Source organism: Lissotriton vulgaris, unplaced genomic scaffold, assembly GCF_964263255.1.
Source record: "Lissotriton vulgaris unplaced genomic scaffold, aLisVul1.2 SCAFFOLD_728, whole genome shotgun sequence".
NCBI classification, from domain to species: Eukaryota; Metazoa; Chordata; class Amphibia; order Caudata; family Salamandridae; genus Lissotriton; species Lissotriton vulgaris.
Window position 1 is genome coordinate 569,292 of NW_028248620.1, and position 17,731 is coordinate 587,022.

The 17,731-nt window shown below is 49.7% G+C and overlaps 3 protein-coding genes across 3 annotated transcripts; 2 read left to right on the forward strand and 1 right to left on the reverse strand.

Annotated features, from left to right (window-relative positions):
• Nucleotides 1-163: 163 nt before the first annotated feature.
• On the reverse strand, nucleotides 164-597 carry LOC147663925 (histone H2B 1.2-like). Its single transcript, XM_086950071.1, has one exon. It carries the CDS (start codon nucleotides 595-597, stop codon nucleotides 217-219), a length of 381 nt encoding a protein of 126 aa, XP_086806197.1. The 3' UTR covers nucleotides 164-216.
• A 329-nt stretch (nucleotides 598-926) lies between these two features.
• Nucleotides 927-1,349, forward strand: LOC147663926 (histone H2A type 2-C-like). Its single transcript, XM_086950087.1, has one exon. It carries the CDS (start codon nucleotides 927-929, stop codon nucleotides 1,323-1,325), a length of 399 nt encoding a protein of 132 aa, XP_086806213.1. The 3' UTR covers nucleotides 1,326-1,349.
• Nucleotides 1,350-2,569: 1,220 nt separating this feature from the next.
• On the forward strand, nucleotides 2,570-2,957 carry LOC147663927 (histone H4). The gene has a single exon (XM_086950033.1). It carries the CDS (start codon nucleotides 2,608-2,610, stop codon nucleotides 2,917-2,919), a length of 312 nt encoding a protein of 103 aa, XP_086806159.1. The 5' UTR covers nucleotides 2,570-2,607; the 3' UTR covers nucleotides 2,920-2,957.
• Nucleotides 2,958-17,731: the final 14,774 nt, after the last annotated feature.

The following is a 17,731-nucleotide window of genomic DNA, read 5'->3' on the forward strand; positions in this document are numbered from 1 at the left end:
ATATAGACATGTTTATTGAAAGAGGCAAAACGGGCTGCCTGCTCCATCGTCCCTCGGTGTGCAGCAAACCCCGGGAGAGCGGCGCTATCTGCGCTCAACATTACCCTTATAAAAACACATATTCTTCTGTCATACTAGGGTTACATTAGCTCTTAGGGGAGGAAGTGGTTGGCCCTTAAAAGAGCCGTTGTGTTCGTTGGGGTGCGCCTGGAAGCCTTACTTGGCGCTGGTGTACTTGGTGACGGCCTTGGTGCCCTCCGACACGGCGTGCTTGGCCAGCTCTCCGGGCAGCAGAAGGCGGACTGCGGTCTGGATCTCCCGTGAGGTGATGGTGCGCCGCGAGTTGTAGAGAGCCAGTTTGGAAGACTCTGCAGCGATGCGCTCAAAGATGTCGTTCACGAAGGAGTTCATGATGCCCATGGCCTTGGAAGAGATGCCGGTGTCCGGGTGCACCTGCTTCATCACTTTGTAAATGTAGATGGCATAGCTTTCCTTCCTGCTCCTCTTGCGCTTCTTACCGTCCTTCTTGGGCGGCTTGGAAAGCGCTTTCTTGGAGCCCTTCTTGGGAGCCGGCGCGGACTTGGCTGGTTCAGGCATGGTCGAGGATCTTTCACCGCGTGCTGTGGAGCCGAGAGAAATCATGTTTGGGCGGCCCCACTTGTATTTATAGCCAGGGCGTGCAAAGCAGCTTCTTCCCGGCTCTCCCTTCTCATTGGCAGGTATAGGCCGGGCCCCCACTTCCTATTGTAATGCGGTTCTGGGACACTGATTGGCTAAACCATAGCACGCCTTCCTCCAATGAGAAGTACTATCAACGACTAGCTGTCAACCAATCAGACGCACCCGAAGTCTTTATATTACCGAGTCCAGCAAAAAGAGCAGTATCATTCTCGCTGTTGTGTGACTGAGACTGTACATCGATCGCCATGTCTGGACGCGGAAAGCAGGGAGGAAAGGCCCGCGCCAAGGCCAAGACACGCTCTTCCAGAGCCGGGCTCCAGTTCCCCGTGGGCCGTGTGCACAGACTGCTCCGTAAGGGAAGCTACGCCGAGAGGGTGGGCGCCGGTGCCCCCGTCTATCTGGCTGCAGTGCTGGAGTACCTGACCGCCGAGATCCTGGAGCTGGCTGGCAACGCCGCCCGGGACAACAAGAAGACCCGCATCATCCCCAGACACCTCCAGCTGGCCATCCGCAACGACGAGGAGCTGAACAAGCTGCTGGGCCGAGTCACCATCGCCCAGGGAGGAGTCCTGCCCAACATCCAGGCCGTGCTGCTGCCCAAGAAAACCGAGAGCCACAAGGCACAGGGCAAAGCAAGCAAGTAAAGGCCCGCAGACCCCCGTGGAAATACACCCTAAACACAAAGGCTCTTTTCAGGGCCATCCACAGACTCCATCAAAGAGCGTATCCGTGCCGAGGTGTTACTCTGGCGGCTTCATAGATGCGGCAGCGCCCGCGCCGTCGCTTCATAGGTGGGACACACTCCAAGCCCTCGGCCCTGCATATAAATGTTGCCCCCGTCCCCAAAGCCCAGCTTCGAGTCCGATATCCATAATGTTTTTTCTAATAAAAATCCTATATTTATTTGGCATCTTTTTGGGGCAGACGACACAACCGGGCGCGAGATGGGGACCGTTACGGGATTGCAGGCGGCCAGACACAGCGGGGTGGTGCCGGTGAGGCCTTTAACGTGTGTTGGGCTCCATTAAACATGTCCGAGGCTTCTGTTCATATTGGGAGGGGGCGCCGAAAGAGAGGGTTAGGCGGGCCGCGGTCACAAGTAGGGGCCGGGAAGAGAGGTGCCTTGGGCTCGAGACGTGGACAGTGTTACGGGGTTGCAGGCAGTCACACACAGCGGGGAGGAGCCGGTGTGGGCTCCATTGAAACATGTCCTAAGCATCTGTTCATATTGGGAGGGGCACGGAACGAGAGGGTTAGGCGGGCCGCGGTCACAAGTGGGGGCCGGGAAAAGGGGTGCCTTGGGCGCGAGACTTGGACAGTGTTACGGGGTTGCAGGCGGTGTCACACAGCGGGGTGGTGCCGGTGTAGGGCTCCATTGAAACAAGTCCGAGGCTTCGGTTCATATTGGGAGGGGGCACCGAACGAGAGGGTTAGGCGGGCTGCGGTCACAAGTGGGGGCCGGGAAGGGAGGTGCCTTGGGCGCGAGACGTGGACAGTGTTACGGGGTTGCAGGCGGCCACACACAGCGGGGTGGTGCCGGTGAGGCCGTTAACGTGTGTTGGGCTCCTTTAGAAATGTCCGAGGCTTCTGTTCATATTGGGAGGGGGGCACGGAACGAGAGGGTTAGGCGGGCCGGTCACAAGTGGGGGCCGGGAAGGGAGGCGTGTGCGTGTGTTTGACTGTGGTCTGTGCGCCGGCGGCAGCAGCTGAGCCAACCCATGACAAAGGCGGGCTGGGAGCCCGCTCTTTTTCAAACGGCAACGGCCTCTCCAGCCCCCGCTCCCTGCAGAGGGCGGGCCGGGGCCGGGCTCTCCCGCCTCACAGGGCGGGCGCTTGGACTCCCTCGCAGGTCCGCAGCTCCTCCATATAATCAGCCGGTGCGGGGGCTGGAGCTATCACTTCTGCTCACAGCACCGAGAGGAGAACATGTCTGGACGCGGCAAAGGAGGGAAGGGGCTCGGCAAAGGCGGCGCCAAGAGGCACCGCAAGGTGCTCCGGGACAACATCCAGGGCATCACCAAGCCGGCCATTCGCCGCCTGGCGCGCCGTGGCGGAGTCAAGCGCATCTCCGGCCTCATCTACGAGGAGACCCGCGGAGTGCTGAAGGTTTTCCTGGAGAACGTGATCCGGGACGCCGTCACCTACACCGAGCACGCCAAGAGGAAGACCGTCACCGCCATGGATGTGGTCTATGCCCTGAAGCGCCAGGGCCGCACCCTCTACGGATTCGGCGGTTAAACACTCGACTTGCCCACGGAAAAAAAAGACAAAACAACCCAAAGGCTCTTTTAAGAGCCGACCACCATGTCTTGTGAGAGCTGGGTCTATGAACTATTATTCCCGCAGCGCAGGGCTCCTATCTAGGCCCCCACTCGGTCGGGAGGGGAGGATGGAGGGAACCCGGGGATTTGCTCCGCAGCCACTCTGCTCGGGAAGGCGGGTTCAGCCCGGCCCAGGGTCCGCCACCGTAGAGCCCTAAACTGGTAACCTAAGGCGGGTTCAGGGGACCTACATCATGGAGCCATGGACTGGGGACCTAAGGCGTGTGTAGCCCGCCCCAGGGTCTCTTTATCCTGAGGCCCGAAACTGGGTAGATAAGGCAGGTTTAGCACGGCACAGGGCTCCGCCATCATGGAGCCCTGGACTGGGGACCTAAGGCGTGTTTATCCCTGCCCAGGGGCCCGCCATCATGGAGCCCTGGACTGGGGACCATAAGGCGTGTTTAGCCCGCCCCAGGGTCCCGTTGTCCTTGGCCCCGAAACCGGAGAGATAAGGCGTGCTTAGCCCGGCCCCGGGGACCGCCACCATGGAGCCCTGAACTGGTAACCTAAGGCGGGTTCAGCCCGGTTCAGGGGCCCACCGTCATGGAGCCCTGGACTGGGGACCTAAGGCGTGTGTAGACCGCCCCAGGGTCCCGTTATCCTGGGGCGACGAAACTCGGGAGATAAGGCAGGTTTAGCCCTGCCCAGGGGCCCGCCGTCTTGGAGGCCTGGACTGGGGGACCTATGCCGACTATTAAGCCCCCACGTAGTGGGGGGTTACAGCACCAGAGCGGGAGACAAAGTTGGAGTTAACGCGGCGGTTCCGCCGATCGGCCATCTGGTCGCATGGCTCAGTGGGCCATCTGGTCGCACCGTTGTGCAGTGACCAGATGGCCCAGTGAGCCTGGCGACCAGATGGCCGGGCGGCGGAACGGCCGCGCTAACTCCAACTTTGTCTCCTGCCCAGGCTCTGTAAGCCCCCACTGCGTGGGGGCTTAATGGTCGATGAAGTCGAGTTCCCATGCAGGCCCATAGGAAGAGGCTGTGGCATCCTGATTCTTGCGGCGAACCAGCATGACCGTTTACGGGTCCCTGTGGGTCTTTAAGCACCCGTTTCAGTTTTTTTCTGTGTGGACAGTTTGGTTCAAGGGGACAATGGCACTACTTCTACCCAGGGCTGGGGAGCTCCGATTCGGGTAAAATTTTCGGTTTTCCCCCTTGCTGGAGGTAAGCAAAACAGAAAAAAAAACGATATATACAATTTTTTTTGTTTAATTCATTGTATACTAACTCTTCAGGTTCAAGGGGACAAAGTCACTTTTCCTACCCAGGGCTGGTGAGCTCCGATTCGGGTAACATTTCCGGTTTCCCCCCTTAGCTGGAGGTCGGCCCAAAAAAAAAAAAAAAAACCTACAAACACATATTTCTATTGTATTGTATTTTTTTTACTATATATAAACATTTTTTTTTTTTTTTTAACTCTCTAGGTTCAAGGGGACAAAGTCACTGTTTCTACCCGAGGCTATGGAGCTCCGATTCGGGTAACATTTCCGGTTTTCCCCCTTAGCTGGAGGTAAGCAAAAAAAAACTATATATACACTTTTTTTTTTAAATTGATTTTATACCAACTCTTTAGGTTCAAGGGGACAAAGTCACTTTTCCTACCCAGGGCTGGTGAGCTCCGATTCGGGTAACATTTCCGGTTTTCCCCCTTAGCTGGAGGTCTGCCAAAAAAAAAATACCTTCATTCAAAAGGTATTTTACATTATCAGATTCTAGCCTTCAGTGTCCCAAGCCCATTTCTAGCCTGCAGGCACAAAGTGGCTATTTCTACACAGGGCTATGGAGCTCCGCGCAGGGTGAGATTCACCCCTGTTACAGTATCAGCACAAGGCTGTGGGCCTGTTTAGTGATAATTGTAACATTTGGTTGAGTTCATCTTCAAAGGGATACAGTTGCTCCTACTAACCTTGGCTATGGAGCTCCGCGCAGGGTAAGATTTCGGGTTATACCCCTGGCTGGAGGTTTGATAAGAAAACACTTTACATGGTCAAAGTGTATTTCACCCCTTTATAGCATCAGGACAAGGCCTTGGGCCTGTCTCCAGCCACCTGTTTTTGTGATGCTTGCCTGCCTAGATGTGTGAAAACCCAACAAATCACATACACAACAGAGTGTATTTAACCCCTGTACAGTTACAGGGAAAGGTCTGCAAGGCCTTGGGCCTACCTCCAGCCTCCCGGCAGCAGTTTTAATGAATCTTGTGACATTAGGAGGTGTTAAGCTTCAAGGGGATGAAGTTGTACCTTCTACCCAGGGTTATGGAGCTCCGCGCAGGGTAAGATTCGAGATTACACCCCTAGCTGGAGGTTTGAAAACAAAGCACTTCATATACTCAACAAAGTGTATTTAACTCCTCTGCAGTTCCAGGAAAAGGCCTGCAAGGCCTTGGGCCTACTTACAGCATCCAGGCACCAGTTTTACTGAATCTTGTGACATTTGGAGGTGTTAAGCTTCAAGGGGATGAAGTTGTACCTTCTACCCAGGGTTATGGAGCTCCGCGCAGGGTAAGATTCGAGATTACACCCCTAGCTGGAGGTTTGAAAACAAAGCACTTCATATACTCAGCAAAGTGTATTTAACTACTTTGCAGTTACAGGAAAAGTCCTGCAAGGCATTGGGACTACTTCCAGCATCCAGGCACCAGTTTTGATGAATCTTGTGACATTTGGAGGTGTTAAGCTTCAAGGGGATGAAGTTGTACCTTCTACCCAGGGTTATGGAGCTCCGCGCAGGGTAAGATTTCAGATGTCACCTCTAGCTGGATGTGTGAATAACCAACACATTACTGACACCACAAAGTGTATTTATCCCCTTTACAGTTACAGGGAAAGGTCTGCAAGGCCTTGGGCTTACCTCTAGCCTCCAGGCAGCAGTTTTAATGAATCTTGTGACATTTGGAGGTGTTAAGCTTCAAGGGGATGAAGTTGTACCTTTTGCCCAGGGTTATGGAGCTCTGCGCAGGGTAAGATTCCAGATTTCACCCATAGCTGGATGTTTGAAAACAAAGCACTTCAAATACTCAGCAAAGTGTATTTAACTACTTTGCAGTTACAGGAAAAGTCCTGCAAGGCCTTGGGGCTACTTCCAGCAACCAGGCACCAGTTTTGATGAATCTTGTGACATTTGGAGGTGTTAAGCTTCAAGGGGATGAAGTTGTCCCTTCTACCCAGGGTTTTGGAGCTCCGCGCAGGGTAAGATTTCAGATGTCACCCCTAGCTGGATGTGTGAATAACCAACACATTACAGACACCACAAAGTGTATTTATCCCCTTTACAGTTACAGGGAAAGGTCTGCAAGGCCTTGGGCTTACCTCTAGCCTCCAGGCAGCAGTTTTAATGAATCTTGTGACATTTGGAGGTGTTAAGCTTCAAGGGGATGAAGTTGTACCTTTTGCCCAGGGTTATGGAGCTCTGCGCAGGGTAAGATTCCAGATTTCACCCATAGCTGGATGTTTGAAAACAAAGCACTTCAAATACTCAGCAAAGTGTATTTAACTACTTTGCAGTTACAGGAAAAGTCCTGCAAGGCCTTGGGGCTACTTCCAGCATCCAGGCACCAGTTTTGATGAATCTTGAGACATTTGGAGGTGTTAAGCTTCAAGGGGATGAAGTTGTACCTTCTACCCAGGGTTGTGGAGCTCCGCGCAGGGTAAGATTCCAGATTACACCCCTAGCTGGAGGTTTGAAAACCAAGCACTTCATATACTCAGCAAAGTGTAATTAACTCATCTGCAGTTCCAGGAAAAGGCCTGCAAGGCCTTGGGCCTACTTACAGCATCCAGGCACCAGTTTTACTGATACTTGTGACATTTGGAGGTGTTAACTTTCAAAGGGTATGAAGTTGTACCTTCTACCCAGGGTTATGGAGCTCCGCGCAGGGTAAGATTTCAGGTATCACCCCTGCCTGGATGTGTGAATAACCAACACATCTCAGACACCACAGAGTGTATTTAACCCCTTTACAGTTACAGGGAAAGGTCTGCAAGGCCTTGGGCCTACCTCTAGTCTCCAGGCAGCAGTTTTAGTGAATCTTGCGACATTTGGAGGTGTTAAGCTTCAAGGGGATGAAGTTGTACCTTCTACCCAGGGTTGTGGAGCTCCGCGCAGGGTAAGATTCCAGATTACACCCCTAGCTGGAGGTTTGAAAACAAAGCACTTCATATACTCAGCAAAGTGTATTTAACTACTTTGCAGTTACAGGAAAAGTCCTGCAAGGCATTGGGACTACTTCCAGCATCCAGGCACCAGTTTTGATGAATCTTGTGACATTTGGAGGTGTTAAGCTTCAAGGGGATGAAGTTGTACCTTCTACCCAGGGTTATGGAGCTCCGCGCAGGGTAAGATTTCAGATGTCACCTCTAGCTGGATGTGTGAATAACCAACACATTACTGACACCACAAAGTGTATTTATCCCCTTTACAGTTACAGGGAAAGGTCTGCAAGGCCTTGGGCTTACCTCTAGCCTCCAGGCAGCAGTTTTAATGAATCTTGTGACATTTGGAGGTGTTAAGCTTCAAGGGGATGAAGTTGTACCTTTTGCCCAGGGTTATGGAGCTCTGCGCAGGGTAAGATTCCAGATTTCACCCATAGCTGGATGTTTGAAAACAAAGCACTTCAAATACTCAGCAAAGTGTATTTAACTACTTTGCAGTTACAGGAAAAGTCCTGCAAGGCCTTGGGCCTACTTCCAGCAACCAGGCACCAGTTTTGATGAATCTTGTGACATTTGGAGGTGTTAAGCTTCAAGGGGATGAAGTTGTCCCTTCTACCCAGGGTTATGGAGCTCCGCGCAGGGTAAGATTTCAGGTATCACCCCTGCCTGGATGTGTGAATAACCAACACATCTCAGACACCACAGAGTGTATTTAACCCCTTTACAGTTACAGGGAAAGGTCTGCAAGGCCTTGGGCCTACCCCCAGCCTCCAGGCAGCAGTTTTAATGAATCTTGTGACATTTGGAGGTGTTAAGCTTCAAGGGGATGAAGTTGTACCTTCTACCCAGGGTTATGGAGCTCCGCGCAGGGTAAGATTCCAGATTTCACCCCTAGCTGCACGTTTGAAAAGAAAGCACTTTACATACTCAGCAAAGTGTATTTAACTCATTTAGAGTAACAGGAAAAGGCCTGCAAGGCCTTGGGCCTACTTCCAGCATCCAGGCACCAGTTGTACTGATACTTGTGACATTTGGAGGTGTTAACCTTCAAAGGGTATGAAGTTGTACCTTCTACCCAGGGTTATGGAGCTCCGCGCAGGGTAAGATTTTAGGTATCACCCCTGCCTGGATGTGTGAATAACCAACACATCTCAGACAACACAAAGTTTATTTAACCCCTTTACAGTTAGAGGGAAAGGTCTGCAAGGCCTTGGGCCTACCTCAAGCCTCCAGGCAGCAGTTTTAATGAATCTTGTGACATTTGGAGGTGTTAAGCTTCAAGGGGATGAAGTTGTACCTTCTACCCAGAGTTATGGAGCTCCGCACCGGGTAAGATTCCAGATTTTACCCGTAGCTGCACGTTTGAAAATAAAGCACTTTACATACTCAGCACAGTGTATTTATCTCCTTTGCAGGTCCAGGAAAAGGCCTGCAAGGCCTTGGGCCTACTTCCAGCATCCAGGCACCAGTTTTGATGAATCTTGTGACATTTGGAGGTGTTAAGCTTCAAGGGGATGAAGTTGTCCCTTCTACCCAGGGTTATGGAGCTCCGCGCAGGGTAAGATTTCAGATGTCACCCCTAGCTGGATGTGTGAATAACCAACACATTACAGACACCACAAAGTGTATTTAACCCCTTTACAGTTACAGGGAAAGGTCTGCAAGGCCTTGGGCCTACCTCCAGCCTCCAGGCAGCAGTTTTAATGAATCTTGTGACATTTGGAGGTGTTAAGCTTCAAGGGGATGAAGTTGTACCTTCTACCCAGGGTTGTGGAGCTCCGCGCAGGGTAAGATTCCAGATTACACCCTTAGCTGGAGGTTTGAAAACAAAGCACTTCATATACTCAGCAAAGTGTATTTAACTCCTCTGCAGTTCCTGGAAAAGGCCTGCAAGGCCTTGGGCCTACTTACAGCATCCAGGCACCAGTTTTACTGATACTTGTGACATTTGGAGGTGTTAACTTTCAAAGGGTATGAAGTTGTACCTTCTACCCAGGGTTATGGAGCTCCGCGCAGGGTAAGATTTCAGGTATCACCCCTGCCTGGATGTGTGAATAACCAACACATCTCAGACACCACAGAGTGTATTTAACCCCTTTACAGTTACAGGGAAAGGTCTGCAAGGCCTTGGGCCTACCTCTAGTCTCCAGGCAGCAGTTTTAGTGAATCTTGCGACATTTGGAGGTGTTAAGGTTCAAGGGGAAGAAGTTGTACCTTCTACCCAGGGTTGTGGAGCTCCGCGCAGGGTAAGATTCCAGATTACACCCCTAGCTGGAGGTTTGAAAACAAAGCACTTCATATACTCAACAAAGTGTATTTAACTCCTCTGCAGTTCCAGGAAAAGGCCTGCAAGGCCTTGGGCCTACTTACAGCATCCAGGCACCAGTTTTACTGAAACTTGGGACATTTGGAGGTGTTAAGCTTCAAGGGGATGAAGTTGTACCTTCTACCCAGGGTTATGGAGCTCCGCGCAGATTAAGATTCCATATTACACCCCTAGCTGGAGGTTTGAAAACAAAGCACTTCATATACTCAGCAAAGTGTATTTAACTACTTTGCAGTTACAGGAAAAGTCCTGCAAGGCATTGGGACTACTTACAGCATCCAGGCACCAGTTTTACTGATTCTTGTGACATTTGGAGGTGTTAACTTTCAAAGGGTATGAAGTTGTACCTTCTACCCAGGGTTATGGAGCTCCGCGCAGGGTAAGATTTCAGGTATCACCCCTGCCTGCATGTGTGAATAACCAACCCATCTCAGACACCACAAAGTGTATTTAACCCCTTTACAGTTACAGGGAAAGGTCTGCAAGGCCTTGGGCCTACCTCCAGCCTCCAGGCAGCAGTTTTAATGAATCTTGTGACATTTGGAGGTGTTAAGCTTCAAGGGGATGAAGTTGTACCTTCTACCCAGGGTTATGGAGCTCCGCGCAGGGTAAGATTCGAGATTACACCCCTAGCTGGAGGTTTGAAAACAAAGCACTTCATATACTCAGCAAAGTGTATTTAACTACTTTGCAGTTACAGGAAAAGTCCTGCAAGGCATTGGGACTACTTCCAGCATCCAGGCACCAGTTTTGATGAATCTTGAGACATTTGGAGGTGTTAAGCTTCAAGGGGATGAAGTTGTACATTCTACCCAGGGTTGTGGAGCTCCGCGCAGGGTAAGATTCCAGATTACACCCCTAGCTGGAGGTTTGAAAACAAAGCACTTCATATACTCAGCAAAGTGTATTTAACTCCTCTGCAGTTCCAGGAAAAGGCCTGCAAGGCCTTGGGCCTACTTACAGCATCCAGGCACCAGTTTTACTGATACTTGTGACATTTGGAGGTGTTAACTTTCAAAGGGTATGAAGTTGTACCTTCTACCCAGGGTTATGGAGCTCCGCGCAGGGTAAGATTTCAGGTATCACCCCTGCCTGGATGTGTGAATAACCAACACATCTCAGACACCACAGAGTGTATTTAACCCCTTTACAGTTACAGGGAAAGGTCTGCAAGGCCTTGGGCCTACCTCCAGCCTCCAGGCAGCAGTTTTAATGAATCTTGTGACATTTGGAGGTGTTAAGCTTCAAGGGGATGAAGTTGTACCTTTTGCCCAGGGTTATGGAGCTCTGCGCAGGGTAAGATTCCAGATTTCACCCATAGCTGGATGTTTGAAAACAAAGCACTTCAAATACTCAGCAAAGTGTATTTAACTACTTTGCAGTTACAGGAAAAGTCCTGCAAGGCCTTGGGCCTACTTCCAGCAACCAGGCACCAGTTTTGATGAATCTTGTGACATTTGGAGGTGTTAAGCTTCAAGGGGATGAAGTTGTCCCTTCTACCCAGGGTTATGGAGCTCCGCGCAGGGTAAGATTTCAGGTATCACCCCTGCCTGGATGTGTGAATAACCAACACATCTCAGACACCACAGAGTGTATTTAACCCCTTTACAGTTACAGGGAAAGGTCTGCAAGGCCTTGGGCCTACCCCCAGCCTCCAGGCAGCAGTTTTAATGAATCTTGTGACATTTGGAGGTGTTAAGCTTCAAGGGGATGAAGTTGTACCTTCTACCCAGGGTTATGGAGCTCCGCGCAGGGTAAGATTCCAGATTTCACCCCTAGCTGCACGTTTGAAAAGAAAGCACTTTACATACTCAGCAAAGTGTATTTAACTCATTTAGAGTAACAGGAAAAGGCCTGCAAGGCCTTGGGCCTACTTCCAGCATCCAGGCACCAGTTGTACTGATACTTGTGACATTTGGAGGTGTTAACCTTCAAAGGGTATGAAGTTGTACCTTCTACCCAGGGTTATGGAGCTCCGCGCAGGGTAAGATTTTAGGTATCACCCCTGCCTGGATGTGTGAATAACCAACACATCTCAGACAACACAAAGTTTATTTAACCCCTTTACAGTTAGAGGGAAAGGTCTGCAAGGCCTTGGGCCTACCTCAAGCCTCCAGGCAGCAGTTTTAATGAATCTTGTGACATTTGGAGGTGTTAAGCTTCAAGGGGATGAAGTTGTACCTTCTACCCAGAGTTATGGAGCTCCGCACCGGGTAAGATTCCAGATTTTACCCGTAGCTGCACGTTTGAAAATAAAGCACTTTACATACTCAGCACAGTGTATTTATCTCCTTTGCAGGTCCAGGAAAAGGCCTGCAAGGCCTTGGGCCTACTTCCAGCATCCAGGCACCAGTTTTGATGAATCTTGTGACATTTGGAGGTGTTAAGCTTCAAGGGGATGAAGTTGTCCCTTCTACCCAGGGTTATGGAGCTCCGCGCAGGGTAAGATTTCAGATGTCACCCCTAGCTGGATGTGTGAATAACCAACACATTACAGACACCACAAAGTGTATTTAACCCCTTTACAGTTACAGGGAAAGGTCTGCAAGGCCTTGGGCCTACCTCCAGCCTCCAGGCAGCAGTTTTAATGAATCTTGTGACATTTGGAGGTGTTAAGCTTCAAGGGGATGAAGTTGTACCTTCTACCCAGGGTTGTGGAGCTCCGCGCAGGGTAAGATTCCAGATTACACCCCTAGCTGGAGGTTTGAAAACAAAGCACTTCATATACTCAGCAAAGTGTATTTAACTCCTCTGCAGTTCCTGGAAAAGGCCTGCAAGGCCTTGGGCCTACTTACAGCATCCAGGCACCAGTTTTACTGATACTTGTGACATTTGGAGGTGTTAACTTTCAAAGGGTATGAAGTTGTACCTTCTACCCAGGGTTATGGAGCTCCGCGCAGGGTAATATTTCAGGTATCACCCCTGCCTGGATGTGTGAATAACCAACACATCTCAGACACCACAGAGTGTATTTAACCCCTTTACAGTTACAGGGAAAGGTCTGCAAGGCCTTGGGCCTACCTCTAGTCTCCAGGCAGCAGTTTTAGTGAATCTTGCGACATTTGGAGGTGTTAAGGTTCAAGGGGAAGAAGTTGTACCTTCTACCCAGGGTTGTGGAGCTCCGCGCAGGGTAAGATTCCAGATTACACCCCTAGCTGGAGGTTTGAAAACAAAGCACTTCATATACTCAACAAAGTGTATTTAACTCCTCTGCAGTTCCAGGAAAAGGCCTGCAAGGCCTTGGGCCTACTTACAGCATCCAGGCACCAGTTTTACTGAAACTTGGGACATTTGGAGGTGTTAAGCTTCAAGGGGATGAAGTTGTACCTTCTACCCAGGGTTATGGAGCTCCGCGCAGATTAAGATTCCATATTACACCCCTAGCTGGAGGTTTGAAAACAAAGCACTTCATATACTCAGCAAAGTGTATTTAACTACTTTGCAGTTACAGGAAAAGTCCTGCAAGGCATTGGGACTACTTACAGCATCCAGGCACCAGTTTTACTGATTCTTGTGACATTTGGAGGTGTTAACTTTCAAAGGGTATGAAGTTGTACCTTCTACCCAGGGTTATGGAGCTCCGCGCAGGGTAAGATTTCAGGTATCACCCCTGCCTGCATGTGTGAATAACCAACCCATCTCAGACACCACAAAGTGTATTTAACCCCTTTACAGTTACAGGGAAAGGTCTGCAAGGCCTTGGGCCTACCTCCAGCCTCCAGGCAGCAGTTTTAATGAATCTTGTGACATTTGGAGGTGTTAAGCTTCAAGGGGATGAAGTTGTACCTTCTACCCAGGGTTATGGAGCTCCGCGCAGGGTAAGATTCGAGATTACACCCCTAGCTGGAGGTTTGAAAACAAAGCACTTCATATACTCAGCAAAGTGTATTTAACTACTTTGCAGTTACAGGAAAAGTCCTGCAAGGCATTGGGACTACTTCCAGCATCCAGGCACCAGTTTTGATGAATCTTGAGACATTTGGAGGTGTTAAGCTTCAAGGGGATGAAGTTGTACATTCTACCCAGGGTTGTGGAGCTCCGCGCAGGGTAAGATTCCAGATTACACCCCTAGCTGGAGGTTTGAAAACAAAGCACTTCATATACTCAGCAAAGTGTATTTAACTCCTCTGCAGTTCCAGGAAAAGGCCTGCAAGGCCTTGGGCCTACTTACAGCATCCAGGCACCAGTTTTACTGATACTTGTGACATTTGGAGGTGTTAACTTTCAAAGGGTATGAAGTTGTACCTTCTACCCAGGGTTATGGAGCTCCGCGCAGGGTAAGATTTCAGGTATCACCCCTGCCTGGATGTGTGAATAACCAACACATCTCAGACACCACAGAGTGTATTTAACCCCTTTACAGTTACAGGGAAAGGTCTGCAAGGCCTTGGGCCTACCTCTAGTCTCCAGGCAGCAGTTTTAGTGAATCTTGCGACATTTGGAGGTGTTAAGCTTCAAGGGGAAGAAGTTGTACCTTCTACCCAGGGTTGTGGAGCTCCGCGCAGGGTAAGATTCCAGATTACACCCCTAGCTGGAGGTTTGAAAACAAAGCACTTCATATACTCAACAAAGTGTATTTAACTCCTCTGCAGTTCCAGGAAAAGGCCTGCAAGGCCTTGGGCCTACTTACAGCATCCAGGCACCAGTTTTACTGAAACTTGGGACATTTGGAGGTGTTAAGCTTCAAGGGGATTAAGTTGTTCTTCTACCCAGAGTTATGGAGCTCCGCGCCGGGTAAGATTCCAGATTTCCCCCCTACTGCACGTTTGAAAAGAAAGCACTTTACATACTCAGCACAGTGTATTTTTCTCTTTTGCGGTTCCAGGAAAAGGCCTGCAAGGCCTTGGGCCTACTTCCAGCATCCAGGCACCAGTTTTGATGAATCTTGTGACATTTGGAGGTGTTAAGCATCAAGGGGATGAAGTTGTACCTTCTACCCAGGGTTATGGAGCTCGGCGCAGGGTAAGATTTCAGATGTCACCCCTAGCTGGATGTGTGAATAACCAACACATTACAGACACCACAAAGTGTATTTAACCCCTTTACAGTTACAGGGAAAGGTCTGCAAGGCCTTGGGCCTACCCCCAGCCTCCAGGCAGCAGTTTTAATGAATCTTGTGACATTTGGAGGTGTTAAGCTTCAAGGGGATGAAGTTGTACCTTCTACCCAGGGTTATGGAGCTCCGCGCAGGGTAAGATTCCAGATTTCACCCCTAGCTGCACGTTTGAAAAGAAAGCACTTTACATACTCAGCAAAGTGTATTTAACTCATTTAGAGTAACAGGAAAAGGCCTGCAAGGCCTTGGGCCTACTTCCAGCATCCAGGCACCAGTTGTACTGATACTTGTGACATTTGGAGGTGTTAACTTTCAAAGGGTATGAAGTTGTACCTTCTACCCAGGGTTATGGAGCTCCGCGCAGGGTAAGATTTTAGGTATCACCCCTGCCTGGATGTGTGAATAACCAACACATCTCAGACAACACAAAGTTTATTTAACCCCTTTACAGTTAGAGGGAAAGGTCTGCAAGGCCTTGGGCCTACCTCAAGCCTCCTGGCAGCAGTTTTAATGAATCTTGTGACATTTGGAGGTGTTAAGCTTCAAGGGGATGAAGTTGTACCTTCTACCCAGAGTTATGGAGCTCCGCACCGGGTAAGATTCCAGATTTTACCCTTAGCTGCACGTTTGAAAATAAAGCACTTTACATACTCAGCACAGTGTATTTATCTCCTTTGCAGGTCCAGGAAAAGGCCTGCAAGGCCTTGGGCCTACTTCCAGCATCCAGGCACCAGTTTTGATGAATCTTGTGACATTTGGAGGTGTTAAGCTTCAAGGGGATGAAGTTGTCCCTTCTACCCAGGGTTATGGAGCTCCGCGCAGGGTAAGATTTCAGATGTCACCCCTAGCTGGATGTGTGAATAACCAACACATTACAGACACCTCAAAGTGTATTTAACCCCTTTACAGTTACAGGGAAAGGTCTGCAAGGCCTTGGGCCTACCTCCAGCCTCCAGGCAGCAGTTTTAATGAATCTTGTGACATTTGGAGGTGTTAAGCTTCAAGGGGATGAAGTTGTACCTTCTACCCAGGGTTGTGGAGCTCCGCGCAGGGTAAGATTCCAGATTACACCCCTAGCTGGAGGTTTGAAAACAAAGCACTTCATATACTCAGCAAAGTGTATTTAACTCCTCTGCAGTTCCTGGAAAAGGCCTGCAAGGCCTTGGGCCTACTTACAGCATCCAGGCACCAGTTTTACTGATACTTGTGACATTTGGAGGTGTTAACTTTCAAAGGGTATGAAGTTGTACCTTCTACCCAGGGTTATGGAGCTCCGCGCAGGGTAAGATTTCAGGTATCACCCCTGCCTGGATGTGTGAATAACCAACACATCTCAGACACCACAGAGTGTATTTAACCCCTTTACAGTTACAGGGAAAGGTCTGCAAGGCCTTGGGCCTACCTCTAGTCTCCAGGCAGCAGTTTTAGTGAATCTTGCGACATTTGGAGGTGTTAAGGTTCAAGGGGAAGAAGTTGTACCTTCTACCCAGGGTTGTGGAGCTCCGCGCAGGGTAAGATTCCAGATTACACCCCTAGCTGGAGGTTTGAAAACAAAGCACTTCATATACTCAACAAAGTGTATTTAACTCCTCTGCAGTTCCAGGAAAAGGCCTGCAAGGCCTTGGGCCTACTTACAGCATCCAGGCACCAGTTTTACTGAAACTTGGGACATTTGGAGGTGTTAAGCTTCAAGGGGATGAAGTTGTACCTTCTACCCAGGGTTATGGAGCTCCGCGCAGATTAAGATTCCATATTACACCCCTAGCTGAAGGTTTGAAAACAAAGCACTTCATATACTCAGCAAAGTGTATTTAACTACTTTGCAGTTACAGGAAAAGTCCTGCAAGGCATTGGGACTACTTACAGCATCCAGGCACCAATTGTACTGATACCTGTGACATTTAGTGGTGTTAAGCTTCAAGGGGAAGTAGTCACACCTTCTACCCAGGGTTAAGGAGCTCAGCGCAGGGTAAGATTTCAGGTTATTCCTCTTGCTGGAGCTGATAAAGCACAACACTTCACATGCTCAATAAAGTGTACTTCACTCCTTTACAGTATCAAAACATGGCCTTTTGCCTGTTTCCAGCCTCCAGGCACCTGTGTTTTTAAAACTTGTGACATTTGGAGGTGTTCAGCTTCAAGGGGATGTAGTCGCACCTTCTACCCAGTGTAATGGAGCTCCGCGCAGGGTAAGATTTCAGGTTTCACCCCAGGCTGGAGGTGTGAAAATAGAACACTTACCATACACACCAAAGTGCATTTAACTCCTTTACAGTGTCGGAGCTAGGCCTGCAAGGCCCTGGGTGTGTTTCCAGCCTTCTGGCACCAGTTTTACCGATACCTAAGTCATTTGGGGTTGTTAGGCTACAAGGGTATGAAGTCACACTGTCTACCCAGGGTCATGGAGCTCAGCGCAGGGTAAGATTTCAGGTTTCACCCCTGCTGGAGGTGTTAAAGCAAAACACTTCACATGCCCAATACAGTGTATTTCACTCCTTCACAGTATCAGGAAAGGCCTGCAAGGCCTTGGGCCTACTTCCAGCCTCCAGGCATCAGTTGTACTGATAGTTGTGACATTTGTAGGTGTTCAACTTCAAGGGGATGAAGACGCACCTTCTACCCAGGGTTATGGAGCTCAGCGCAGGGTAAGATTACAGATTTCACCCCTAGCTGCACGTTTGAAACGAAAGCACTTTACATACTCAGCAAAGTGTATTTAACTCCTTTGCAGTAACAGGAAAAGGCCTGCAAGGCCTTGGGCCTACTTCCAGCCTTCAGGCACCAATTTTACTGATATCTGTGACATTTGGTGGTGTTAAGCTTCAAGGGGAGTAAGTCACACCTTCTACCCAGGGTTAAGGAGCTCCGCGCAGGGTAAGATTTCTGGTTATTCCCCTGGCTAGAGGTGTGAAAAGAAAACCCTTCACATGGTCAATAAAGTGAAGTGCACCCCTTTACAGTATCAGGACAAGGCCTGCAAGGCCTTGTGCTTGTTTCCTGGCTCCGGGCACCAGTTTTACTGATGCTTGTGACATATGCAGGTTTTCAACTTCAAGGGGATGAACTGGCACCTACTACCCAGGGATATGGAGCTCAGCGCAGGGTAAGATTTCAGGTTTCACCCCTGGCTGGAGGTGTGAAAACAAAACACTTCACATGCCCAATGAAGTGTATTTCACCCCTTTGCATT